The 26,797-nt window shown below is 45.9% G+C and overlaps 3 protein-coding genes across 4 annotated transcripts in view; 1 reads left to right on the top strand and 2 right to left on the bottom strand.

Annotated features, from left to right (window-relative positions):
* Positions 1 to 3,119, bottom strand: part of IRAG2 (inositol 1,4,5-triphosphate receptor associated 2) — a gene marked incomplete at its 5' end in the record, with an annotated part of 60,686 nt that extends 57,567 nt beyond the window's left edge. The window contains 2 exons of the mRNA XM_083699668.1: positions 404 to 514; positions 2,561 to 3,119. Coding sequence (XP_083555794.1) covers positions 404 to 514; positions 2,561 to 3,119 — 670 coding nt within the window. The remainder of the gene's footprint in view (positions 1 to 403; positions 515 to 2,560) is intronic.
* The window catches only part of GYS2 (glycogen synthase 2), a 147,635-nt gene that overhangs the window by 65,879 nt on the left and 54,959 nt on the right, over positions 1 to 26,797 (bottom strand). Inside the window, exon 17 of one of the 2 annotated variants that reach the window (XM_083700288.1) lies at positions 25,617 to 26,607. The exons of the other annotated variant lie outside the window; for it this stretch is intronic. The gene's annotated coding sequence lies outside the window, so the exon portion shown is untranslated. Of the gene's footprint in view, positions 1 to 25,616; positions 26,608 to 26,797 lie in introns of those variants that run through there. 2 annotated transcript variants of the gene reach the window in all.
* SPX (spexin hormone) lies at positions 5,771 to 23,258 on the top strand. Its single transcript, XM_083701061.1, has 7 exons — positions 5,771 to 6,006; positions 12,878 to 13,082; positions 15,977 to 16,057; positions 17,291 to 17,348; positions 20,392 to 20,454; positions 20,580 to 20,666; positions 21,726 to 23,258. The coding sequence occupies exons 2-7, from the start codon at positions 13,077 to 13,079 to the stop codon at positions 21,785 to 21,787; spliced, it is 357 nt and encodes a 118-aa protein (XP_083557187.1). The 5' UTR covers positions 5,771 to 6,006; positions 12,878 to 13,076; the 3' UTR covers positions 21,788 to 23,258.

Consider the following 26,797-nt stretch of genomic DNA (forward strand, 5'->3'; position numbering starts at 1 on the left):
TATTAATACCTGCAACAAGGATGACCCCACAGTCAAAGCACCAGGGATTCACAGGTCTTGTTTCATAAGCAGAAATATTTCGAGGTCAACATACCTTGATCTAGGTCGACATCTACCGGGGAGAAGTGGGCCTCCCCAGGACACATGGTCAGTTACCAGTGGGGACTGAAATTCCTGGCTGGCCCCATGAAAAAATGGCACTGCCCTAATATGGATTTGTATATAACAGCATTACCCAAAAAATACCATACAGGTCCCTAGTGACCACATTCCAAGCACGCTTAAGGCTCAGAGAATTTGGGCATGCTCAACACTATTTTATGGAGCAAATTAACAAATAAACAAATACACCTGTAAGCTTCCAACAGTTGCAAGAGAAGGTTTGGGGCTGGTGTTTTTTTACCTCTCCTTTCTATGTCGCAAGCAGAGAACATAGTAGTCAAAAGGTCTTCCTCACAGATCAGGCTTACTTCAGCGCTTTCGTCATCTTTGTTCTCTGCTGACAGTCTCCATCCTACAAAGGGAAAGGGCACTGACAGGATATTTGATTTCCATGCAGTATTACGAGTCTCGATTACCAGGGAGCCTGCAGCAGGGCTACAAGTTCTGTACACAGTCTGTCCTAGACCCGAAATAGAGTTGCATAAAAAATCCAACTAAAGTTTTAGATTCCTTGAATTGCATTTGAAGGCAATGATGCTTTTCTTTTTAAGTTCAGCTCTGAGGGATACTTTAAAAAAGCACTAGATGTTTAAATACTAGCTACTCTCTTACCTAAGGGACACGGGTGGCGCTGTGGGTTAAACCACAGAGCCTAGGGCTTGCCAATCAGAAGGTCAGCAGTTCGAATCCCCGCGACGGGATGAGTGCCTGTTGTTCGGTCCCTGCTCCTGCCAACCTAGCAGAAGGTTGGCGGATCGAATCCCCGCGACAGGGTGAGTTTCTGTTGCTCGGTCCCTGCTCCTGCCAACCCAGCAGTTCAAAAGCATATCAAAGTGCAAGTAGATAAATAGGTACCGCTCCGTCAGGAAGGTAAATGGTGTTTCCGTGTGCTGCTCTGGTTCGCCCAGAAGCGGCTTAGTCATGCTGGCCACATGACCCAGAATCTGTACGCCTTTGGCCAATAAAGCAAGATGAGTGCCACAACCCCAGAGTCAGCCACGACTGGACCTAATGGTCAGGCGTCCCTTTACCTTTACCTACTCTCTTACATAATATCGTAAGATGAACTCTGCTGGATCAATAAACAATAATTTTATTATTCATATATGTCACCCATCTGACCGGCTGCCCCAGCCACCTTAGGTGGCTCTCAACAGAATATTAAAAACACAATAAAACATCAAACATTACAAAACTTCCCTATACAGGGCTGCCTTCAGGTGTTTTCTAAAATTCAGATAGTTGTTTAGTTCCTCGACATCTGATGGGAGGGCGTTCCACAGGGCGGGTGCCACTACCAAGAAGGCCCTCTGCCTGGTTCCCTGTAAGCTCACTTCTCTCAATGAGGGAACCACCAGAAGGCCCTTGGAGCTGGACCTCAGTGTCCAGGCTGAAAGATTGGGGGTGGAGACACTCAGTGCTATTTTCTAGAAAAGGAGGAGCCAGAACTCACCATGAACACCTCCCTTGTTCTCTTAAAATGGCAATGACACATACCTGAGAGGTGCCAGAACTGATTATACAGGGCTGAGGCCATTTAGGCCTTTAAAGGCCAGCACCAACACTTTGAATTACACCTGGAAATGTACTGGAACCAATGTAGTTCTTTTAGGACCAGTGTTCTATGGTCCCAGTGGCCACTCTCAGTCACTGGTTTAGCTGCTAGATTCTGGATTAGTTGTGGTTTCTGAGTCACCTTCAAAGTTAGCCCCATGTAGAGCGCATTGCAGTAACCAGAACATGTACCACTCTGGCGAAACTGGTAAAGGACCCCGGACGGTTAAGCCCAGTCAAAGACGACTATGAGATGCAGCGCTCATCCCACTTTCAGGTCAAGGGAGCCAGCGTTTGTCCACAGATAGTTTTCTGGGTCATGTGGCCAGCATGACTAAACCACTTCTGGCAAAACCAGAGCAGCGCATGGAAACACCGTTTACCTTCCTGCTGCAGTGGTATCTATTTATCTATTTGCACTGGTGTGCTTTCTAACTGCTAGGTTGGCAGGAGCTGGGACAGAGCAACAGGAGCTCACCCTGTCGCGGGGCTTTGAACTGCCGACCTTCTAATCGGCAGGCCCAAGAGGCTCAGTGGTTTAGACAACAGTGCCACCCGCATCCCTTCTGGCAAGACAATACACAGGGGCTGAACCGGCTTACCAGTTGGAGCTGGTAAACAGCTGCCCTGGACAAAGAATTAACCTGCACCCCCATGGACAGCTGCGAGTCCAAAATGGCTCCCAGGCTGCGCACCTAACTCATGACCCCTAGCAACTAAGATTTTGAAGCATTTACATTTTTGCCATTCTTTCTGCGAGTTTGCATTTTGTGCCAAAGTCTTTGACAGGAGCCAGCATCCCCTTTTTATTTAGAAAGAACCAGGCCTTTTGCCCTTTCCTTACCCAAAGAGAGTCTCTTGCTGACAGGAGAGTTAATTTTCCGGGCAGACAAATTTGGGCTTGAGGTGATGTAGCCACATTCCTGAGAAGCTGCAGCCTTCTGCTCTGCACTGGGGGAACCAGGCAGCTGACTGGCAGAAAATTCCCTGCGTTTGGAAAAGCACGGAGAGCTTACTCCCTGGCCTAGAAAAAGCCACGACTTGTTGGCTCTCTCTTTGTTTCTACCACCTGAAACGGACTCTGAGCGGATGTCCGAGAGGCGCCGGTGACTCGGTGACGCCGCTTGCCGACTCGGGGAGAAGACATTATCGCTGAAGGGGCTCAGCAGGTTGTCGTAGCCCTGCGCATTGCTGTCACTCGCTTTCAGGGTCCTTTTCTTTAAGATCTCCTCCAAGTTTTTCTTCACATTGCCCTGTGGGCTGTCAAAGTTCTTGGACTGGAATTTTGGGATCTGCAGAGCAGGATTGGAGGCCTGGTCCTTCATGTTGATGTTCTGGAGCTTCCGGCAAAGGCTGTCGACGGGGTGATGGTGGCGTTTGTCACGACTGCTTCCAGAGGACATTTCTCCCCTTCTTTTCATCCGTTTCTTTAACAAAAGGGAACTGCAAAACAATGGATTTCATCTTCCAAATTATTGCTCTGATATTAGAGTCAAGTACAGTGGTACCTCAGATTACAGACACTTCAGGTTACAGACTCCGCTAACCCAGAAATAGTGTTTCAGGTTAACAACTTTGCTTCAGGATGAGAACAGAAATCGTGCTCCGGCGGCGCAGTGGCAACTGGAGGCCCCATTAGCTAAAGTGGTACCTCAGGTTAAGAACAGTTTCAGGTTAAGAACGGACCTCCAGAACGAATTAAGTTCTTAACCCGAGGTACCACTGTAAACCCACATAAATTCTTTCAAAAAAAAGGGCCCCTTCAAACAATTTTTTTTTGGGGGGGGGGAGTGTGTATACATTCTGCAACCTGTCATTCACACAATAGGAGTTCATTGGCTGTGGGTTTAATGCAAGCTGTCCACACGCCATTTTGTTAATTGTTCTGTAATTCTTCTCCAACGTTACCACATTATTGCTGTCTGGAGCAGCACTCTTGCACTACAGTGGTACCTCTGGGTGTGAACCGGATCCATTCCATTCGCATCCTGAAGCGAATGCAACCCGCGTGCACGGGTCACGATTCGCAGCTTCCACACGTGTGCGTGACGCCATTTTGAGCATCTGTGCATGCATGAGCGGCAAAACCCAAAAGTAACACGCTCCATTACTTCTGGGTCGCCATGGAGCGCAACCCGAAAAGGCTTAACCTGAAGCGACTTCAACCCGAGGTATGACTGTACAGTGGTGCCTCGCAAGACAAAAAGAATCCGTTCCGCGAGTCTCTTCGTCTTGCGGTTTTTTCGTCTTGCGAAGCAACCCTATTAGTGGCTTAGCGGCTTAGAAAAAGGGAGAAAAAAGCGGGGGGAAACGTAAGACTCGCAAGACGTTTTCGTCTTGCGAAGCAAGCCCATAGGGAAATTCGTCTTGCGAAGCGCCTCGAAAAACGGAAAACCCTTTCGTCTAGCGGGTTTTTCGTCTTGCGAGGCATTCGTCTTGCAGGGCACCACTGTATAGCACAACCAAAAACAGGACAATTCCCTCCCACCCCAGAACATTTGTGGTATAAAAAGTTACAGGATTTCTGCAGGAAGCTACAGGACATACAGCTGGAAGCTTTTCTAGGTACAAACAGCATCGAAAGAGGAATCAATGTCATTGATTCAACACTGGTTTAATTTATTGTTATTTATTTCATCCATTAATTGCTTCTTACTTGGAGAGCCACTGCCAATCAGAGTTGCCAGTATGGGGGCAAATGGACAACGAATCTGAACTGACCCAAGCCAGTGTCCTTACATTTACATTTCCTACGTACATCAGAAAGAAGCAGTCTTCATCCTACTAGACCAGGGTTTCCCAAATTTGGGTCTCTAGCTGTTTTTTGGACTATGACTCCCATCATCCCTAGCTAGCAAGAGCAGTGGTCAGGGATGATGGGAATTGTAGTCCAAAAAAACAGGTGAAGACCCACGTTTGGGAGACCTTGCACTAGACAGCGATTTTACTGCCAGAGATGGAATATACGTTTTAATAATATATTATTAATTTGTTTTAAAACATATCATTTTTATACAAAGAAAACCAGTTTAAAAAGGCCTTTACACTGGAACCCAATAGCCAAAAATCACTATTTACTTAAAAATCAAGGCATCCAAAGTATTTGTAGCAAAACCTACTCTGCGTCTTTCTTCTTTAAGAAATTATTTACACCCTGCTTTCCCTGCAAAGAACTCAACGTAGTGAAAGCAGCGCTTCACTCCCTCTTTTAATTCTCGCAACAACCCTGTGAGGTAGGTCAGCCCCCCAAGGTCATCAACAAGCTTCGTGGCTGAATGAGTTGAACCTAAAATCTCTCCCATCCTAGTCTTACATTTATTTCCAATAAGTAACTACAAGAGATAAGAACAGCTTTCTCAACTAACGCACAGTAATAAATATTTTAACAAGGAATCTTCCAAAGCAAACTAGAGAGGGTGATTTATCAGACCAAAATAAATCACGGTCTCTCCTGGCTAAATTAGGGCAGTCAATATATATATATATATATGGGGGGTAATTAAGAGAACATGCTTGCAACAACGTTAAGATACTTTAAGAGGAATAAAACTAAATATCAAATACGTTTGGCGGCCCAACCAAGGTAACTTCCTTATACCATAATCCAGACCAGAAAAAAGAAATAACACAAACCTTTCAGTTCACAACAGGAAAGATTACGTATGGGAGAGAGCTTTGGTTCTCTTTAACTTCATACCTAAAATAGCACAGAAGGGAGACTTCCCCACCCCTTGTCAAACTTTCTCCTTTAAATTAAGTAAAACAAATAAAACAAAGTTCAGGAGAGAAAGAAAACACTTTTAAGTTTCTCTCAGCCAAAAGGTGGCAGAACCTATTCTCTTTTGCTTTTTTTCTGGCAGTGAACTCCGGGAGAGGGGCCTGAACTAAAGTCACGGCAGCCCCAGCTGTGAAAAATCACCTGACCAGAAACACCTGCAATGCGTTGAGTGTTTTAATAAGCAACCATTGCCAGCTATTATTATCCTCTGTCCATGAATCTTTTCCCTGCCTCCTCTCTGCACTGGTTTGTTATCCGCCGAGTGCCTTCTGTGGCATTACTAACGAGAGAGATTATCATTTAATGCGAGATCCGGTCAGTTCCCAGGGCCTGCAAATTTGTCTTAGATCACCCTGGAGAACCAAGTTGTGCCAAGTTGTCTGCAAACCCAGAATCATCAGAGCATTGTTTTAGCCTTACTCAAACAGCAGCAAGCCACATTTCAAGTGCATAAGTCAGCAATCTCCTTCTTAGTGCTATGCTGTGAATATCCGCAGGCCGGAATTCAACAGGCAAGTTGAAAAGCTATATCTGTTGCCTTTCTGCCTGTCAGCTCACATAACCATTGAAGGCATTGGGGCAGGGGAAAGGAGATGTAGTATATTTATTCCCTGCTATTGTCCTCTCATAGGATCAATGCCCTTATCACAAAGGGAGAACATGTACTTGCAGGGGCTCCTTAACAAAAATATGTGGATATTTAATACTGAAACTAGCTTTTGGAAGGGACCCTGCTATTTCAGTTATCTGCCTCCTAGCCAACTGGGGTGGGTTCTGCTGCTAGATTTCTTCCTGTACTTTGAATGGCTGTGTGGCAGGTTGAAATTCAGCAGGAGAAGCTTTCATCTTTGCTGCAGGGGGGCAGGCTACACCTGTTGAATTATATGCTTGTAGAGAGGTTTGCCAAAAGCACAGGGGCTGTTATGTCCTGAAGTTCTCACCCTGGGCCAGCAGGGGGATACTGTAGATAGTTTTCACTCAGGTCCACATATGCAAATAAGGAATTGAAAGTGACATTCAGTGATTGGATAGTTACAGAAAGTTGTTACTGCTATTTTGTAGTTGAGCTCTATATAAGCAGATTGGCTGAACCCTTCAGCCCAGTTCTGTTCTGGGCCTGTGAATAAACAAGAGCTGTTTGAAGAATCGCTGTGTCGTCTGATATGTTCACCCACAACTTAACAGGGGCCTTGCCAGATGGATGGAGGCAACTTTATTCATTTTTAAGGGGCAGCAGTGGGTCTGATTACATTTTCCTAGTGACGCTTTGAGAACCGGGTTCCATCCATGAAGATCTGTCTGGTTGCCGTAAATGTGATCGGGAAAGATCGAGAGGGGTCTGGGGAGATACGACTCTGCCGTACAAAGGTAAAATTTACATTCATTGCCCCTCCCACTTTTGCTTCTGCCCTGCTCATCCCTCGTGTGTGGCCCCCAGAAGATTGTGCAGAAGGTAATGAAGCACTGGATTAAAATACAGTGGTACCTTGGTTCTCAAACTCCTTGGTACTCAAACAACTTGGAACCCAAACACTGCAAACCCGGAAGAAAGTGTTCTGGTTTGCAAACTTTCTTCAGAAGCTGTACATGCTCTGTTTTGAGTGTTACGCTTTTGATTTGAGTGCCACACTTCCATTTTGAGTGTCTGTCTGTTTTTGTTATTTTGCGTTTTTGTTTTTGCGGCTCTTTTTGTTTTGTTTTTGTGACTGTGTGGCACCCAGTTCAGCTACTGATTGATTGATTGATTGATTGATTGATTGATTGTGTGGCTGCAGTACATTGTTTATTGCTTTCCCTTTATGGATCAGTGGTCTCGTTAGATAGTAAAATCCACGTTAAATTATTAGGGGTTGTTTTTAAAAGTCTGGAACAGATTAATCCGTTTTGCATTGCTTTCTATGGGAAAGCGCACCTTGGTTTTGGAATGCCTTGGTTTTGGAACACTTTGGTTTTGGAACGGATTAAGTTTGAGAACCAAGGTACCACTGTAGAAGACAGACGGGGAAGCTGTGGCTCTCCAGACAGACTCCCCTTCACTGTAATGCAGCACTGCCTGTGAAAACACCTGCCGCAAAAAATCTGGTGGTCTTTCGGATGCCATGGGCTCTTTCTGTAATGTTGAAGTTGTGTGATGCTTTCTGAAAACAAAAGTCTGCCTATTGATGGAACGGAAGAGTATGTAGAACTCACCTTAGCTTGGGTTCACCATTTTGTTTCCAAGCACCCGTGACAGCTCACATGGCTCATTTCTTGACTGGCTCGGAAGATGAGGCCACCTGATGCCAGTGCCATTTAACGGAGCGGCTCAGCGCTGAGGCCTCATCCATGTCCCCTTGAGGCTGCTGTGCCCTCGATGGTGGGGACAACTCTTTGCTCTGCCAGGTTCACTGAGGCAGGAGAGAAGGTCAGCTAACGCTCTCGCCTCAAGGGAATCTGCCATTGCAGGAATGAAGTCAAAAGGCGGGGAAAGGAGAGGGAAACATGCCTCTGTTTGTGTGTTCCAGGGGACACATGAAACTCCTTCATCTAGGGCAAATGTGGGGAACTTTTGGTCTGCTCGACGTTGCTGGACTACAAACCCCAGCAGCCCCAGCAAGCATGTCCAATGGTCAGAGATGATGGGAGTTGTAGTTTAGTAACTCCTGGAGGGTCAAAGGTTCCCCACACCTGATTTGGGGTCTCCTCACCCCACTGCAATGCCCAGCTGGGGCGGAAGAAGGGGGGTGCGGTGGGTCTAGCCGCCCCGGGTGTCACCACTGAGGGGGGTGACAAAATGCTGGACGGCACTCACTGCGGGGCCTGCAATGCGCCCAAGCCACGCATCTCTCCTGGGCGCATGGCCCCAGGTGCCTGATTGTTTTTTTCTGCCACTGTGCCCAGCACTAGGCATGAGAGCTAATATGTTCAACCTTCATGGCCAGAGGCTGTATGCCTTTCATAGTAGAGGAGGAGAGCTGAAAATAATGTCAATATATTTCACATCTGGCAAACAATGATAAATTTATTTATACCCCGTCCATCTGGCTGGGTTTCCCCAGCCACTCTGGGCGGCTTCCAACAGAATATTAAAATGCAATACAGTGGTACCTCTGGTTACGTACTTAATTCGTTCCGGAGGTCTGTTCTTAACCTGAAACTGTTCTTAACCTGAAGCACCACTTTAGCTAATGGGGCCTCCCACTGCTGCCACACCGCCGCCGCACGATTTCTGTTCTCATCCTGAAGCAAATATCTTAACCCGAGGTACTATTTCTGGGTTAGCGGAGTCTGTAACCTGAAGCGTATGTAACCCAAGGTACCATTGTAGTCCATTAAACATTAAAAGCTTCCCTAAACAGGGCTTCCTTCAGATGTCTTCTAAAAGTCTGGTAGTTGTTTTTCTCTTTGACATCTGGTGGGAGGGCGTTCCACAGGGCGGGTGCCACTACCGAAAAGGCCCTCTGCCTGGTTCCCTGTAACTTGGAACACGGCCCTCAAAATATACACCAGGGGGCTTAGTATGGGCAGAATCAAGTATATACTTCCAGAGTTAATGCTTACAGTAATACATTACTTCTGGTAAAGGAGCCACCATAGCTGCTAGTATAATAATAATAATAATATAATGCTGCAAACTATTAAAATGCAGTCCTAATCATTCAATCATCTCGCTTTCCTCGCACCCAGCACATCTTTTCATCCACTCAATTTTCACGTCAACACAACTTGCAGACATTCAACAACCAATAATCATGTGTTGAAAAGCATTTCTTCTGGTTTGTTAGAGTTCTTATCTACCCTTCGCCATAAGGTCCAAGGGTGGGTTACACCAATTAAAACAAAATCTTAAAAACAGCAACAGTCAAGAGGATAGGATGGCTTCCAAAAGTCGTTATGTATCAGGTGTCAAAGGTCAGGGCAAAGAGGTGCGTCTTCGGAATACGACAAAAGTTACACAACTGAAAGCTGCGTACTTTCGACGGGGCTTGCGGGATACTTGCCCCAAAGCTTAGCCGGCGATGAATAAATTGCCCCCAAAGTTCAGCTACAGCAGTTGGGACTCTGCGATGGGGCATGTCAAGTCAGACTGAGCGCTGCCCTTTCAAAGGTCTTTCGGTCCGAGCAAAGCACCCTTGGAGCTCCCTCTAACAAGAGGTCCTGCTGATCTTCTCTTCTCAAGGCTGACTCTACAATATTGATTATGTGGCAAAACTGATGTCTCGTCTATGTCAGGTCGAACAGGAAATGGCAGGTTTTAGGTCATGCCTTCCCTTGGACCAAAACTCATCAACGGGAGCTGTCGGAAGGGAAGGGAACATGTTAATTTCCTTTTGAAACATTGGAAGGTCGTTCTGAACAAAGATCAGATCCCACCCACACTCGAGACATGTACCCATATACAGTGGTACCTCGGGTTAAGTACTTAATTCGTTCCGGAGGTCCGTTCTTAACCTGAAAGTTCTTAACCTGAAGCACCACTTTAGCTAATGGGGCCTCCTGCTGCCGCTGTGCTGCCGCTGCACGATTTCTGTTCTCATCCTAGAATCCTAGAATCATAGAGTTGGAAGAGACCACAAGGGCCATCGAGTCCAACCCCCTGCCAAGCAAGAAACACCATCAGAGCACTCCTGACATATGGTTGTCAAGCCTCTGCTTAAAGACCTCCAAAGAAGGAGACTCCACCACACTCCTTGGCAGCAAATTCCACTGTCGAACAGCTCTTACTATCAATAAGTTCTTCCTAATGCTTAGCTGGAATCTTCTTTCTTGTAGTTTGGATCCATTGCTCCGTGTCAGCTTCTCTGGAGCAGCAGAAAACAACCTTTCTCCCTCCTCTATGTGACATCCTTTTATATATTTGAACATGGCTATCATATCACCCCTTAACCTCCTCTTCTCCAGGCTAAACATGCCCAGCTCCCTTAGCCGTTCCTCATAAGGCATCGTTTCCAGGCCTTTGACCATTTTGGTTGCCCTCCTCTGGACACGTTCCAGTTTGTCAGTGTCCTTCTTGAACTGTGGTGCCCAGAACTGGACACAGTACTCCAGGTGAGGTCTGACCAGAGCAGAATGCAGTGGCACTATTACTTCCCTTGATCTAGATGCTATACTCCTATTGATGCAGCCCAGAATTGCATTGGCTTTTTTAGCTGCCTCGTCACACTGTTGGCTCATGTCAAGTTTGTGGTCAACCAAGACTCCTAAATTCTTTTCACATGTACTGCTCTCAAGCCAGGTGTCACCCATCTTGTATTTGTGCCTCTCATTTTTTTTGCCCAAGTGCAATACTTTACATTTCTCCCTGTTAAAATTCATCTTGTTTGTTTTGGCCCAGTTCTCTAATCTGTCAAGGTCGTTTTGAAGTGTGATCCTGTCCTCTGGGGTGCTAGCCACCCCTCCCAGTTTGGTGTCATCTGCAAATTTGATCAGGATGCCCTTTGACCAGGATGCAAAGTTCTTAACCTGAGGTACTATTTCTGGGTTAGCGGAGTCTGTAACCTGAAGCATATGTAACCTGAAGCGTATGTAACCTGAGGTACCACTGTATGCCCAAATAATAGCTTGATCTGGTCTTTTCAAGATCTTGATAGGAAACAAGGCATTGGTAAGAGACAATAGGATATATGCAACTAAGTTGTCCCATTGGCGCAAAAACCTGTGCCTGGCGCTTCCTTTCTTCTCCCTGCGCACCCCTGTTCCCCCACATTTGGAGGGCTGAGCGAAAACCAAGAATGGATTTGGGAGGACGGTGTGAGGGGGACAGAGGGAAAGAAAGTTCTGTCACGCAAGGAGAAGTCCTTAAGAACGTTAAGAGCCTGATGGATCAGGTTAATGACCCATCTAGGTCCAGTGCCGAGGGCCTTCTGGCGGTTCCCTCACTGCGAGAAGCTAAGCTACAGGGAACCAGGCAGAGGGCCTTCTCGGTGGTGGCGCTCACCCTGTGGAACACCCTCCCATCAGATGTCAAAGAGATAAACAACTATCTGACATTTAGAAGACATCTGAAGGCAGCCCTGTTCAGGGAAGTTTTTAATGTGTGACATTTTTGTGTATTTTTAATCTTTGTTGGAAGCCGCCCAGGGTGGCTGGGGAAACCCAGCCAGATGGGCGGGGTACAAATAATAAATTATTATTATTATTATATATCTAGTCTAGCATCGTGTTCTCACAGTGGCTGACCTGTGCCTGTGGAAAACCCACACACAGAATTTGGACTCAAGGCTGCTCCTCCCCTCCTGTTGTTTCCAGAAATTGGTATTATCTATAAGCCCTGGTATCTTTTGGTACCGCCAAGACCATATAACACCGGTCCTGAAAGACCTACATAGACTCCCAGTACGTTTCCAAGCACAATTCAAACTGCTGGTGCTGACCTTTAAAGCCTAAATGGCCCCGGTCCTGTATACCTGAAGGAGCGTCTCCACCCCCATCGTTCTGCCCGGACACTGAGGTCCAGCTCTGAGGGCCTTCTGGTGGTTCCCTCACTGCAAGGAGTGAAGTTACAGGGAACCAGACAGAGGACCTTCTCGGTAGTGGCACCTGCCCTGTGGAACACCTTCCCTTCAGATGTCAAAGAGAACAACAACTACCAGACTTTTAGAAGACATCTGAAGGCAGCCCTGTTTAGGGAAGCTTTTAATGTTTGAAGTTTTATTCTGTTTTTAATGTTCTTTTGAAAGCCACCCAGGGTGGCTGGGGAAACCCAGCCAGATGGGCAGCATAGAAATAAATTATTATTACTATTACTATTATTATTATTATCAGCAGTTAACCACTACAGGTGAAGGACCAAACTTTGTGAGAGCATCATTAGCAGGGATTGGCTCTGAGCGTCGCTCAGCAGTAGCGAATGCGATGCCTTCCAGATAGTTCAGGGATAGGGGACCTGTGGCCATCAGGATATTTTCGGACTCCATCTCCCATCATCCTCGGCCATCAAGGCCAATGGTCAGGGATGATGGGATCTGTAGTCCAGCGAAATCTGGAGGATGCCACATTGGCTGCCCACAGTATAGTTAGGAGATGTTTCACTGATTCTTGATTGTTGGAAGAGAGGATTGTAGCGTTACTTGCAAAGCAACAACCGCCCTGCTTAAATATCGTCTTCTGTTGCTGCTACACTAAGGTCACGATGGGGATAAATTGCTACCTTGTCGCAGGACCTCCTCCTTTTATCACAGGAGGAAAATTCCCATGTTAAGGTCAATCATTTATACCTGCCTTGCCTGCGAGGGTCTTGATCCTTCGGCCAGAAGGGTGATGTCTTTCTTGCTGGGTATCGATGCTGATATATTCACGTAGCGTGACAAGTGTATATATGTCAGATTTGTCCATCAGATTCGTTCATTTTGGGGTGACTTCCCCTCAAGCTTTGTAAACATCCTCCCCCCCCCCCATCTCCAGAAGACGTCAGTCGTTTCCACATCTTCCTGTCTGGGCTTGACAAGTGGTCCTTTTTGAAAGCTGTTCCCTGCCTCTGAAAGGGGAGGGCATCTCTGTACAGAAGACTTAAATAGGGATTCCTACATGACAAGCACATTGCACGTTGCATGGAAGGCACTCCACAGCTACCAAAGGCTTTGGCGCATCAGGAGAGCTGAGCATGAAGGTATGTGGGAACAGCAGTCATTTCTTCTTGGTTTTGAGCTGATCTCCTTATAGCTGCTAACAATGGCAAGGGATGTCATGCCCTATTCTTGCAGTTCAAAATGCCAGAGCAATTGATCACGTATTGAAAACTCATAAATCTTCCGTAGCAGCACAAGGTGATCTTAGGGCTGTGTTTAGAAACCCCAATGAAATGTGGAGATTCTCATCCCACCCCCCTTATGATTAGTTTTAGTGTCTGCATGCCAATAGGATGGCTCCAATAATTCTTTCAATCAAATGGTGTCTGATTTGATTATAAAAATAAACTTCAGAAGACTTTGGGAGGAGGGGGGAAATGTAACAGGAGGTTAGATTCTTTCAGATCGCTAGGAAGTCTATTATTGTGTCTCTCAGATTAAAGCTCAGCCTCTGAAATAATGTCAACGAAGTGAAGATGATTAGGATTGCAAAGTTCTTAAGGCTGCAGTCCTTTACCTGGAAGTAAGAACCACTGAACTTAATGGGTTTGACTTCTGAGTAGGCAGTTATAGGAAGCATGTCTCTCCCACTAAAATTAGTTAGATGTAAAATTTGGCTTTACTGTGTCCAGGAAGGATATACTGTATAATGTACATGCACATGTAGATTTGGATATAGATACGTGTGTAGAATTATAGCTATATATTAGGTTGGTAATCCATTTACTGAAGTCTTGGTTGATCAATCCCATGATTTTCACTTAATTAAATATGCACGTTTTCAAATACCTAAAAGGCAGAGTTTGTTTTGGGAGTGATGCGAACATCCATATCTCATGGTAGGTATTCCCTGCTGTGGAAGAATTTTGAGATAGCCTCCGCCATCCATGATTTTTGTAGAACACTCTTCTCAATGTGATTTTTAAAATCTACAGTCCTATGAATGAGGGGCACCTTTGAAAGTGGTCAAAGTTTCTTTGGCTGAGATTCTGTATAGTGAGTCTTTGCAGTCAAATCTACTACTACTACTATTATTCAAGCTGTGGCTGTGAAGGAAGAATTTCCCCCTAAAGTTTAAAACCACTTGACATCACCTGAAAATCTGCATTAATAACTGCATAATGAATTGGTCATGTGATAACAGGTGAATGACAGGTAGGCACCTTCAATGACTGGTCAAACTAGCCTGTACAAGGTTGGCCAAACTCAGTTTGAAATATACATTTACGAACATGAGTCTGACCAAACTGCGGGAGGAAGTGGAAGACAGGAGTGTGTGGTGTGCTCTGGTCCATGGAGTCACGAAGAGTCGGACACGACTAAACGACTAAACAACAACAAGCCTCTTTGAACACAGTGGTACTTACTTCCAAGTAAACATTGATAGGATTGCATTGCTAATAAACTGTTAACACTGTTATTAACTCAAACCTATTGCAAACCCTTTTATCTAGACAAGCCTTCCCAAAAGAGTGATCTCAGCCGTGCAATTTGGATCTGGGCAACTTGCTTGACCTATGTTTACAGATGTTATTAGAGCTGTCACAGAGGGAGGGAGACAAGAGTCGCTCAACGACACTCACTCCGAGATACTCTAGGGAAGAACAAGCTGCCATTTCCCAGCTCTCCAACCTCTGATATACCTTATGCTTGCAATCAGACTTCATTTCAATACTGGTTCATTTTACAAGTGCCACTTAACATTCATTCCTCACTTGCAAGGAATTGATCTTTTAGTGTGGTGGCGCCCAATCTGCGGAACTCCATGCCTCTTGATAATAGGCAGGAACCTTCATTGTACTGCTTCTGGTGCCCACAAAATGCATTTTTGTTTAGAAACATGGGAACCAACTCCTAGGGGCTGAGGTCACCTCCTCCGGTAGATGATTTGAGGGGGCTGGGCTCCCCCCAAAGTCGATGCGCATTGCCATTCAAATGGTGTTTGTACTCCGTGTCTTGCTGTCGATTATGTGGGGCAGAGTTTATCTGCCCCCCCCATATTTTATTCACTTTGACACAAATCCCAACTTTTTTTATCTGAAAAAGTTGGATGGTATGTTACACCAATCTTGGCTTGACTGTCCTGGCTGCTGGTTGATTTCTAGGCTCAAGTCAAAGTGCTGTTTTAGACCTAAGGTAAAGGTAAAGGCGCTCATCTCGCTTTACTGGCCAAGGGAGCCAGCATACAGCTTCTGGGACATGTGGCCAGCATGACTAAGCTGCTTCTGGCAAACCAGAGCAGCGCACGGAAACACCGTTTACCTTTCCGCCGGAGCGGTACCTATTTATCTACTTGCACTTTGACATGCTTTCGAACTGCTAGGTTGGCAGGAGCAGGGACTGAGTAACAGGAGCTCACCCCATTGCGGGGATTCGAACCGCCAACCTTCTGATCGGCAAGCCCTAGGCTCTGTAGTTTAGACCACAGCACCACCTGCTTCCCTATAAAGCCTTAAATGGCCCAGGACCACAATAACTTAAGGACCACCTGTCCCCAAATGAACTGACCCAGACCCTGCAGTCATAATTTGAGGCCCTTCTTTGTATGTCTCCTCCACGTGAGGTCTGGAGGGAGAAAGGACCTTTTCTGTGGTGGTTCCTTATTTGCGAGGACCCTCTCCCCAGGGACGCTCACCTGGCGCCATCATTACATCTCTTTAGGGCGAAGACGTTTCTCTTCAACCAGGCTGACTAATGATTCCATGGCCTTTTAAATGTGTCTCGGCTGGGGGGGGGGCATTATCGATTTGTTTTGCTTTGGCTTTGTTATGTATTTTGTGTTTTCCTTTTGTATCTTTCTGTTGTGAACAGCCCTGTGGTCTTTGAATAGCGGGCGCTTTGCAAATTTAATAAATAAAAAATAGAACAAACGCAATAAAATAATAAACAAATAACAATGCAGTCATGTCCTCTTGGCCTCTTTTGCCCACTCCAGGGACTCCACCGGGGGACGGCCACTGCCCTGGCCTTGCTGCTCTCTGCTTGCTTCATCACTTTTTCCAGGACTGCTCCTCAGGTAAAGGCAGCTCTGGGTTTGTATTGGCTAGTCGTACAAAGTGAAACTGTGCTGGTCCCAGGGGTGTGTGTGTGTTACCATGCAGCGTGGTCTAAGTCCGGTCCTAGGTCGAGGGTAAGGAGGCTGTCTGTCAGGGGCGAAGCGAGGTCCAAAGCGAGGAGTCGGGTGTGGTTAGGAACTCAGGAGAGCAGGTCAGGGTGCTGGCAGGAACAGGTTACCAACAATGTTGCCCCGCAACTTGGGTCTGGGTTGACTGGCCTTTATCTCCTCTGAGGCCAGGGGCGGCCCCGGCCCACAGGTGACTCACCTGTCCTGGCCTGGAGGAGAGCACTCCTCCTGAGAGAACTTAGTTCCCTCCACCTCTCTACCCTGAGCCTCTGCAGCTCAGGAGAGGCTGGAGGTTTACTGGACCCAGAGGCAACCTCACCTTCCCCTGACAGGGCTGGGAGAGGAGCACCTGCAGGCAATGGGTCCTCGATCACCTCCAGAGCCAGAGCGGATTTAGCTGGTGTCTGCTCCTGAGGATCCGGCACAGGTGAGGGCCCTTCAGATTCAAGCCCCTGCCCCGACTCAGCCAGCCCTGGAGGCGGGGACTCCTGTGCAGGCTGGGATTCCTCAGGTTCAGCCTCTGAATCAGATTCCCAGGCCATCACAGAAACTTAGGCAGGAGTCCACAGTTCACTGCGCATGATCTAAGGGGAAGAACCCTTTTCAGTCTGAGGCCCACATTCTCTTCTGGGCAACACTCTGGGTGCTGTACACTGTTGGGATACTGCCAGGGAGACGGGGGGCATCAGGCAGGCCCTAGATGGCTCCAGCCACCGGCCGGCAGCGGGACGATCACTGGTCTCCCTTGGAACAGCATCAATCAGTGACACGAGCCTCAGATACGTTTAGAGACCCGTGCACGCTCTATCAGCAGAGTGCATAAATCTCCCCACAGCAAAAGAGGTGGACAGAGAAATGTGTAAGCATAATGTACAGCGTTTTATTCAGCATAGTGCTTCCCTTCGTCTCCAGCAAAACAACCGTAATGCAAAAGCTATATAGAAACTGAAGCTCCCAGCAAGCGCTGGAAGTAAACAGGCATGTGACACACAACAGTCATGCCTGTACCCTTTTAAGGTGGAATGGAACTATAGCCTAACACATGTGTAATCATCATCATCATCATCATCATCATCATCATCATCATCTCTCCCCTTACCACCCCTTTCTTGTTTTGTTCCAAAGGATCACTTCCAAAGAAGAAACTGGACTCCACAAGCAATGCTCTATTTAAAGGGTGCACGTAAGTCTTGATTCCAATTTCTCCTCCTGGGAAGGAGCTTGTTTGGAGTGAATCCTTTCTCCCTGGGAATCCTTTTTTTTAGTGTGTGGAGGAAGGGAGTGTTTCTTTTTCTCTATAATAATAGTATTTGTGGAAGGGGCGTTATTAGTTTGTTTTCGTTTTATGTATTTTGTGTTCTCATTCTGCGTTCTTACGTTGTGAACTGGGATCTTCGAATGAAGAGCAGTATACAGCTTCAATAATAATTATTTTTGTGGGTCCAACACACTGAACCAACTTCAATGGGGTGGATCAGGCAATTGGGAACAACAGATAGGCTTGGCTCTAGAGAGTGGATGGGTGGGGTGCTGGCTAAGGGCCAAGGTGCTCTCAGGGGTCTACTGACCCACTGGCCATTTTGACCCTCCAGGACTCAAACTGGATCCACTGGGCAGACACTGCTGCCCTGAGATCTGTCTAAGCAGTGAAACCCTGGGGTATTGCAGCTGAAGGAATCCTGTTTGTTGCTTCTGCCACGACGGCCTCTCCTCTGCCTTTCTCTTGGGCCTCAGTGGTTAATAATAATAATAATAATAATAATAATAATAAATATTTATACCCCGCCCATGTGGCTGGGTTTCCCCAGCCACTCTGGGTGGCTTCCAACCGAATATTAAAAGCAATACAGCACCAGACATTAAAAACTTCCCAAAACAGTTATCTTTTAAAAGTAAAATAGTTGTTTATTGCCTTGACATCTGCTGGGAGGTTGTTCCACAGGGCAGGCGCCACTACCGAGAAGGCCCTCTGCCTGGTTCCCTGTAACCTCACTTTTCGCAGGGAGGGAACCGCTAGAAGGCCCTCAGCACTGGACTCAGTGTCCGGGCTGGATGATGGGGGTGGAAACACTCCTTCAGGTATACAGGACCGAGGCCGTTTAGGGCTTTAAAGGTCAGCACCAACACTTTGAATTGTGCTCGGAAACGTACTGGAAGCCAATGAAAGATCTTTCAGGACCGGTGTTATATGGTCTCGGCGGCCACTCCCAGTCACCAGTCTATCTGCCACATTCTGGATTAATTGCAGTTTCCAAGTCACCTTCAAAGGTAGCCCCACATAGAGCGCATTGTAGCAGTCCAAGTGGGAGATAAATAGAGCATGCACCACTCTGGCAAGACAGTCTATGGGCAGCTTCTCCACCTCATCTGGAGTTACTTCATACCATTGAATTCCACCACGTCAAACACATCTCTTCTAAAATGTGCAAAGATTCCTGCACGCAGTTGTGTTTTCATGCACTCCACTGCGACATCCTTGCTAGGGTCTTTGGAGTATTGTCAGGGACCGTGCTGAGGAGGGCTGCACTGGGGAGGAATGGTGGGATCCTGATCAGGATCCCGAATCTTCCCAGGAGCAGGGAAGTAGTATAGATTTGGAAGAGTGGTTTGCAGAGGGACATAGTTCAGAAGGCAGAATCTGGGAAGTACTGGGTGGGGAACAGCTACGAGGAGGAGAACTGGGAGAAAGAGAGAGTTAATAGACTCACTGTCGCTGGAAAGCATCCATCCGCTCAGCCCAAGGTCAAGGAGAGCAGATAAGGTGGCAGCACAGAAAGTACAGTGGTTGCGAGATCAGGCTACACGACATGGTAGTGATGTGGATGACTAGGGAGGAAGTGAGTGGAGCCCTTAATTAGGAGCACCGCCGTTTCTAGGAATGGATTCTTTGTTCTCTCACTGAGATCTTTTACATTTCTAACTGGTAAAAGACTTCTTTCACTTTGTTCTGCTTATCTATGGCCGGGGTGGGGGTGGGGGAGAATCCTGACAAGCTAGTATCCCACATTGGCGTTGGAAGTCTAGCAGCCCAGGAAGCAAATTGTATTGAATTCAGTGAGGTTTACTCCCAGATAACAGAGGTTAGCAGGATGTCACAGCCTTCCAAAATCTTTTGAATCCCTTGCTTTATAAAGTTATGATACTTTTCTTGAGCTCCTTTGCTTAGTGCCAGTCACCTCTCCTAAAACAAAAATCTCTTAACACTGTGATTTTCTCCCAAACCTCCCCAAAGATTACCTCCCTCCACTTTGCCCTACCTCTTACTGCCCACCTCCCAAACTCTTTGACACTGCAGGAGACTTTTGGGGGCTCTCAGTTCTGGTGCATTTATTTGCAGGTCTCTTCTGTGAGATGTAGATGCAACAATAGGGCATTCCTGATGGATTCAGACACACTGTTCTGCTTATTGTCCTGAGATTGTTCCCTAACAGTGACCACATTATGACACTCTGGAGGGGTTCCCTTGCAACGTAGTGGAACAAAACAGCAACAGCCTTAGAACATTTGTGGTATTAAAAATGACAGGATTCCATCGGGAGGTTAGGGGCCATGCGCTGATTGGAAATGAAGCAGTATGTCTGGCCCAAAACATTTGTAGGCACCAACAGAATTCTGGCTCAGGGCTTCTTTTCAGCCGGAATTCAGGTGGGCGTTATTGCTATTATAAGAGAACCAGGGAGGCGTTCATGGTGAGTTCTGGTTTTTTTTTTTGCTAGAAAATTAGCTCTGTGTATAAAGGTAAAGGTAAAGGGACCCCTGACCGTTAAGTCCAGTCATGGACAACTCTGGGGTTGCACGCTCATCTCACTCTATAGGCTGAGGGAGCCGGTGCTTGTCCACAGACAGCTTCCGGGTCATGTGGCCAGCATGACTAAGCCGCTTCTGGCGAACCAGAGCAGCGCATGAAAACGCCGTTTACCTTCCCACTGGAGCGGTACCTATTTATCTACTTACTTTCACGTGCTTTCAAACTGCTAGGTGGGCAGGAGCTGGGACTGAACAACAGGAGCTCACCCCGTCGTGGGGATTCGAACCGCCGACCTTCTGATTGGCAAGCCCTAGGCTTTGTGGTTTAGACCACAGCGCCACCCACGTCCCTGTGTATAGCCAGCCCAATACAATCCTGGATGCACAATAAAGAAGATAGCTTTGGAAGACCCCTAGGACTGCAAATGTTGCCCAAGAATTACCACCTAGTATTCCAGCTCATTGTCATTGCATTTCAGAAGGACGTCGGTTCATCTCAGAGGAAAGCCAGAGGAAGGATCTGTATGACAGGCTGCAGCTAGGTAAGCAAAGCTGTGTGTGAAGCAGATTGAAATTGGACACCACACCACTTTTAGAAAACATGTAAGTGCCTCTGCCTAGTAAAAATGGATCCTAATGTGTATTAAAAATACGTTTGCCTTTGCAGAAACACGGAGCCAAAACGCAAACCCTCTGACCCTTCCCGAAGCTGTGGCGTTGTTTCTGTCCTCCTTGCAAAAAGCGCATGAGGAAGGTAACATCTCATTTCGCTCCAGGAGTTCATTTTGCAGATTATTGCTCATCAAAACCAACTTGCTGCTCCTTTGTCATTTGCAAGGCCCATTTCTTGTGCAATTCCTTCACTGCGATCCATTGGTTTTTATTACTGCTGTAGCCATAAAATGCATGTGTGCCCATTGTCATGAGATTAAAAACCACCCAGTATATGTGTGAGTCGGAAAATGTAAACAGCCATTTGTCTCTCGGATAATGTCCCAAGACAGCTTTTAAAAACATATACGCTAAGGACGCAACTCAGTACTCCATTAAAGGTAAAGGGACCCTTGACCATTAGGTCCAGTTGTGGCTGACTCTGGGGTTATGGTGCTCATCTCGCTTTATTGGCTGAGGGAGCTGGCATACAGCTTCCGGGTCATGTGGCCAGCATGACTAAGCCGCTTCCGGCGAACCAGAGCAGCACACGGAAACGCGGTTCACCTTCCCGCCGGAGCGGTACCTATTTATCTACTTGCACTTTGACATGCTTTCGAACTGCTAGGTTGGCAGGAGCAGGGATCGAACAACGGGAGCTCACCCTGTCACGGGGATTTGAACTGCCGACCTTCTAATCGGCAAATCCTAGGCTCTGTGGTTTAGCCCACAGTGCCACCCGTGTCCCTAAGTACTCCATTATCTTCTGGTAAATGCCAATGAAATCAATGTAGAATGGCTACCAGTCAGTGTTGGCATTGCTGACTCCATCTAAGGAGTCTCATGTTTCTATTTGGGAAAGACCAAAATTCAGTAGAAGAGCATCTGATTGATTTCATGTAATACATAATTTATTTTGATCTCATAATGGCTTTAGATACCTATTAGGTCCATAAATTACCATATAGCATATATTCAACACAAAAAACCAGCGGCAATTTGTTGTTGACAAAGGACAATATAAAGGGCCCCATTACCTTCAGGAGCTTAGGGCCTCATCAAACCTAAATCCGGCCCTGCACAGAGGCAGCATTTTTAAACATTAAGTCAGTACTAGGCCATCCTGTAGAGCTCTCCTGAACACTACCACTGTTTGTTCTAGCAGGTGAAGAGGATGCTGAAGAGAAGCCTGGCTACGTTGCTGACGGGCTGCTGAACTGGTGAAAGGTGTTCGAGCTTAGATGAAAACGTCCTATTGCATGTACTTAAAAAAAGAAAAAAAGAAAATATCTTCCATAGAAGAAGAAGAAAACTCAACTTTTCCCATTCATCTCGTCCGCCTGCCTGGCCTCAGCTGCCCTCTGAATCGCCCTGTGGCATAAATGCTAAACAATTAAAGGGCAGTTTCCAGCTTAGAAACCTATTTTTTACATGCATTTGTTATTATAATGTTCAGCTCATACTATATATATCATGGGCCTTCTGTATGCGTCATGTATTTCCTCCCCTATCCCCTCCCTTTGGTTTTGCAAATATCTGAAGGATAAAAACTGAAAATGACTTAGTCACACGTGTCTAGGTAAGTAAGACATGGAAACAGAAGTGATGAAAGCTGGATATTTGTAACAAAATAGTATTTCATTCTTAGGGGTCAGTTGCCCGGTTAGCTCTTTATTTCCTCTCCAGTAGTTGCCAGTTTTGGATGGCGCAGGCTTGTGTCTACACAACATGTGTAGGCTTGGTTTAGACAAATTCAATTGCCATGGCGTCTCTCAAAGAATAGTGGGAAATGTGGTTTGGTGTGTGTGCTGGGCGTTCTCCGTTAGAGATCCCTTGCCCGTCTTACAAAACTACAGTTCCCAAGGTTCTCTGGGCTGAGAGAATGACTGTTAAACCAAATAAAGCCCTCAAGTGTATGAATATGTGTGTTTGTGTCTCTGTGTGTACGTACACACACACACACACACACACACATCACCACAGCATTGACCTTACAGGGTGTATATCTGTGCTGTGGATTCTGGAGTAGGTAAGCAAAAAGAAGTCCTTTTTCACACCAATGCATAATTGGCTTGTGGAACTCATGGCCACAAGAGCCCCCTGCAGATGCTCCCCCATGAATTCAATGAAGTATCAAGATATTACCTGCTAAACATGTCCCCCCGGCCCAGTAGCTGCACATCGAGTGGTAATGTGAAGGGATCTTATGTGCCTACAGATCTATGTGAGCAGAACATGGGAAGCACTGAGTGGATTCAGATCACTCTGATGCAGGTGGAAGTGGTCAAGCGGTTTCCCTTCTTGTCCATCCTTGCAGGTTATGGGTTTGGCAAAGAGTTCAGAGACTTTTAAATACTTTGGATGCCTATCCGCATCAGTGCACACTCCCTCCCTCCCTTGCTGATTTTAAGGCTCATCCACTTGCTGTGGATACGATGCATTGAAACTTGTGTTTAGCCTGTAGTTGTTCCGCAAGATTGATGCTTCCTCCATATTTCTGGGTTTCTGTTTTGCATTTTGTTACTCCTCAGTTCAGTAAGCTTTTCAGCGCTATTACGGAATACATCCATTCCAGCTAAACTGTAACCTACTCCTTCAGACCGGGGTGGGGGGAGAATCAATATTGCGCCTACCGGTATTTATGATTATTATTGCATCTGTACTGAAGAATCATTTAATAAAAATTTGGAAACAACTTCACCTGTTCCTTTGGCCTCAAACTTCGCCCTAACCGGAAGCCTAAGACAAAGCAATTAAAAAGCTAAAAGCATAAGCTCAGATTAAGCATCATTTAATAATACTTCTAATGGCGAAACCAGATGAATGCATGTTTAATAAACAGAGGATGGATCTACACACAGGGGGGGGGGGACACTATAAATAAGTCAGAAATTAAATTGTTATAACAAAAAAAATTGCTATGGAAAATCGCTTAGAATTTTTCTTTGCTCTCTGGCGCCATCTGGAGTTGCAGGTTTGTAATGCATTCAAAACGCTCTTTCTTGACTAATGTAGCTGGGTCCACAATCTCACTAGTTCAGCTATAAAATGGAGGTGGGGTAACTTTCTAGAGGTAAAAGAGAATGCAGAGACAGGAGTGAAAATTGCCCACCCCCAATTCCACCATCTTAAGAACCTATGAAGAGCTTGCTAGATCATGTCAATGTCCAGCATCCTGTTCTCACAGTGACCAATCAGATCCGAGCACAAGAGCCCTCTCCCTTCCAGCAACTGGGATCCAGAAGCCTTTGATTTACTGCAGGCCTCCTCAACCTCAGCCCTCCAGATGTTTTGAGACTACAATTCCCATCATCCCTGACCACTGGTCCTGCTAGCTAGGGGTCATGGGAGTTGTAGGCCAAAAACATATGGAGGGCCAAGGTTGAGGAAGCCTGAATTACTGCCTCCAACCATGGCTAGTAGCCATTGATAGGGATGGGGGGGAAATTCATTTGGTTCACATTTTATTGCGAACCTAACACATTTCATCCTAACACGTTTCTAGACAGCATCTTAAAAAACAGAGATATCACCTTGCCAACAAAGGTCCGTATAGTTAAAGCGATGGTTTTCCCAGTAGTGATGTATAGAAGTGAGAGCTGGACCATAAAGAAGGCTGATCGCCGAAGAATTGATGCTTTTGAATTATGGTGCTGGAGGAGACTCTTGAGAGTCCCACGGACTGCAAGAAGATCAAACACATCCATTCTTAAGGAAATCAGCCCTGAGTGCTCACTGGAAGGACAGATCCTGAAGCTGAGGCTCCAATACTTTGGCCACCTCATGAGAAGAGAAGACTCCCTGGAAAAGACCCTGATGTTGGGAAAGATGGAGGGCACAAGGAGAAGAGGACGACAGAGGACAAGATGGTTGGACAGTGTTGTCGAAGCTACAAACATGAGTCTGACCAAACTGCAGAAGGCAGTGGAAGACAGGAGTGCCTGGTGTGCTCTCGTCCATGGGGTCATGAAAAGTCGGACACGACTAAACAACTAAACAACAACAACACATTTCATGCTTCCCGAACCAAACAAAAAGCTGAAATGCAACGATCCATTGAGATTCACACGTATTTGAATTTTGCAATGCAGTTCTTCAACCCAAAAATAAGCACACAAAATAATAATAATAATAATAATAATAATAATAATAATAGTAGTAAAAACCTCGGAACAGAAATAATTATACTCATCAAGATAATGTACAAAAATGCATTCTGGTAGGGGGAAAAATGCTTGCAGAAATATGTGTTATGTTGTGGGGGAGGAAATGTATGAATTTTCACGTGGACTGAATAATTAAAAAAAGAACTTAATGAGAAACGGAAATCAAAATTGACAGATTTCCCCACCCCTTCCTTCAATGCTTCAAAACGTTTTCCCATTTCTGATACAGGTTACATACGCTTCAGGTTACACACTCTGCTAACCCATAAATAGTGCTTCAGGTTAAGAACTTTGCTTCAGGATGAGAACAGAAATCGTGCTCCGGCAGCGCAGCGGCAGCAGGAGGCCCCATTCGCTAAAGTGGTGCTTCAGGTTAAGAACAGTTTCAGGTTAAGAATGGACCTTCAGAACGAATTAAGTGTTTAACCCGAGGTACCACTGTACTGTAGTCAGGCAAGTATCCTAAAACAGCAAATCGCAGGGAGATAAGGTAGAAGGGGATTTCCCCCCCTGCTCCCATCTCCTGCATGTTTCCTTTGAGTTAACCATCCTTTTCCCACCCTCTATCCCCAGATTGACAAAACCCTGTTTAATAAGCCCTGTGCCCCTTCAAATGTTGCATGACTACAACTCCCATTGTGCCTTTATGTCTGGGGCTGATGAGATCTACAACATCTGCATTTGTTTTCTTCCCACCCTCTTCCCAATCCCTTTCCCCCCCTGCTCTAAATCTTCCCAGTGAATTGTAAACATAAATAGTTGAGTTTGGGGGATAAAACTGGCATCTATTGCCCTTTCCATAGACAGACCCCATAAACAAATCTGCAATAGCATCAGCTACGCCACTGACCCTTTCGGTTCATTCAATTCTCACAGAAATCAGAAAGTAGTAATAGTTTGTGGTTTATTGTGAATCTGGACAAGTTCAGACGGACTTTTGGCCAGGAACTGTATGCAAGTACTGAATAATAAGATGTTTTGAGGTCTGCTGGTTGACAGCAAATCATTCAAAGTAATTCTAGACTGGTTGTTTTAAAGGTGGCGGAAAATGATCGTTCTTTGGAATACAGGATAAGTAGTACGATTATAAGCAGCGACCCCCCACCACCAAAACATTTTAGCTTAAATAAATTTCCATTTACGGATCTCTAGCTGTGGAAGAGATTCTTCAAATATTTCTAGATCGTGGTTCTAAGATGGAGAAGCTGTGGGGAAAGGATGTATAGGAAATGCAGAAGAAAGGAAGTTTCTGCTTAAACATCTCTTGGAATAGGGTGCTTCAGTTCTGAACCGTAGAATTTTAGAGGGGTACCTAATGGCCATCTAGTCCAATCCCCTGGAATGCAGAAATCAGAGCTCAAAAATCCCTGACAGATGGCCATCCAACCTCTGCTTAAAAGTCTGTCCGATGAAGGAGAGTCTACCACTTTCCAAGGCGGTCCATACCACTGTCGAACAGCTCTTACCGTCATAAAGTTCTCGCTAATATTTACTCAGAAAATCTCCTTTTCTGTAATCTGAACCTACTGGAGCAGCAGTCATTCACAAAAGTAAGCAATCAATTCTGAATTATTATAAGCACTAACCCCCCCCCCCCCACTCTTGGGAAGATAATATCTCTCATCCTATAACCCATTACATCAAAAGCAAGTAAATTAGACAAAGACATGGGGCTTTATCCAACTAAGCTATACTCAGAGTAAACCCATTGAAATCAATGAAATTAGCAAAGTGCGTTTATTCCAGTGGTTCTACTCTGAGTATGACTTAGCTGGATACAACCTGGTCTTGGGGAGCTGGGAAACAGCTAGTAAGTCATAATCTTTATGTTTAATAATGCTCTATGCTGGTATTTGCTTTTGATATTTTCAAGTTTTGCTTTCTATTAACAGGCATGGCTGTCAAGTGTCCCTTATTTGGCGGGACAGTCCCTTATCCCAGCGCCATGTCCCGCTGCTGTCCCTTATTGATGAGGCTTCATTTGGCTGCTGGCTGGGCTTTCTGCCTTTGGCTCAGAGGGGCTCAGAAGTTGAACATACCTGTGCCCGGAAAATCCCTTATTTTGGCT

This window comes from Podarcis gaigeae (assembly GCF_964106915.1).
Source record: "Podarcis gaigeae genome assembly, chromosome: 10".
NCBI classification, from domain to species: domain Eukaryota; kingdom Metazoa; phylum Chordata; class Lepidosauria; order Squamata; family Lacertidae; genus Podarcis; species Podarcis gaigeae.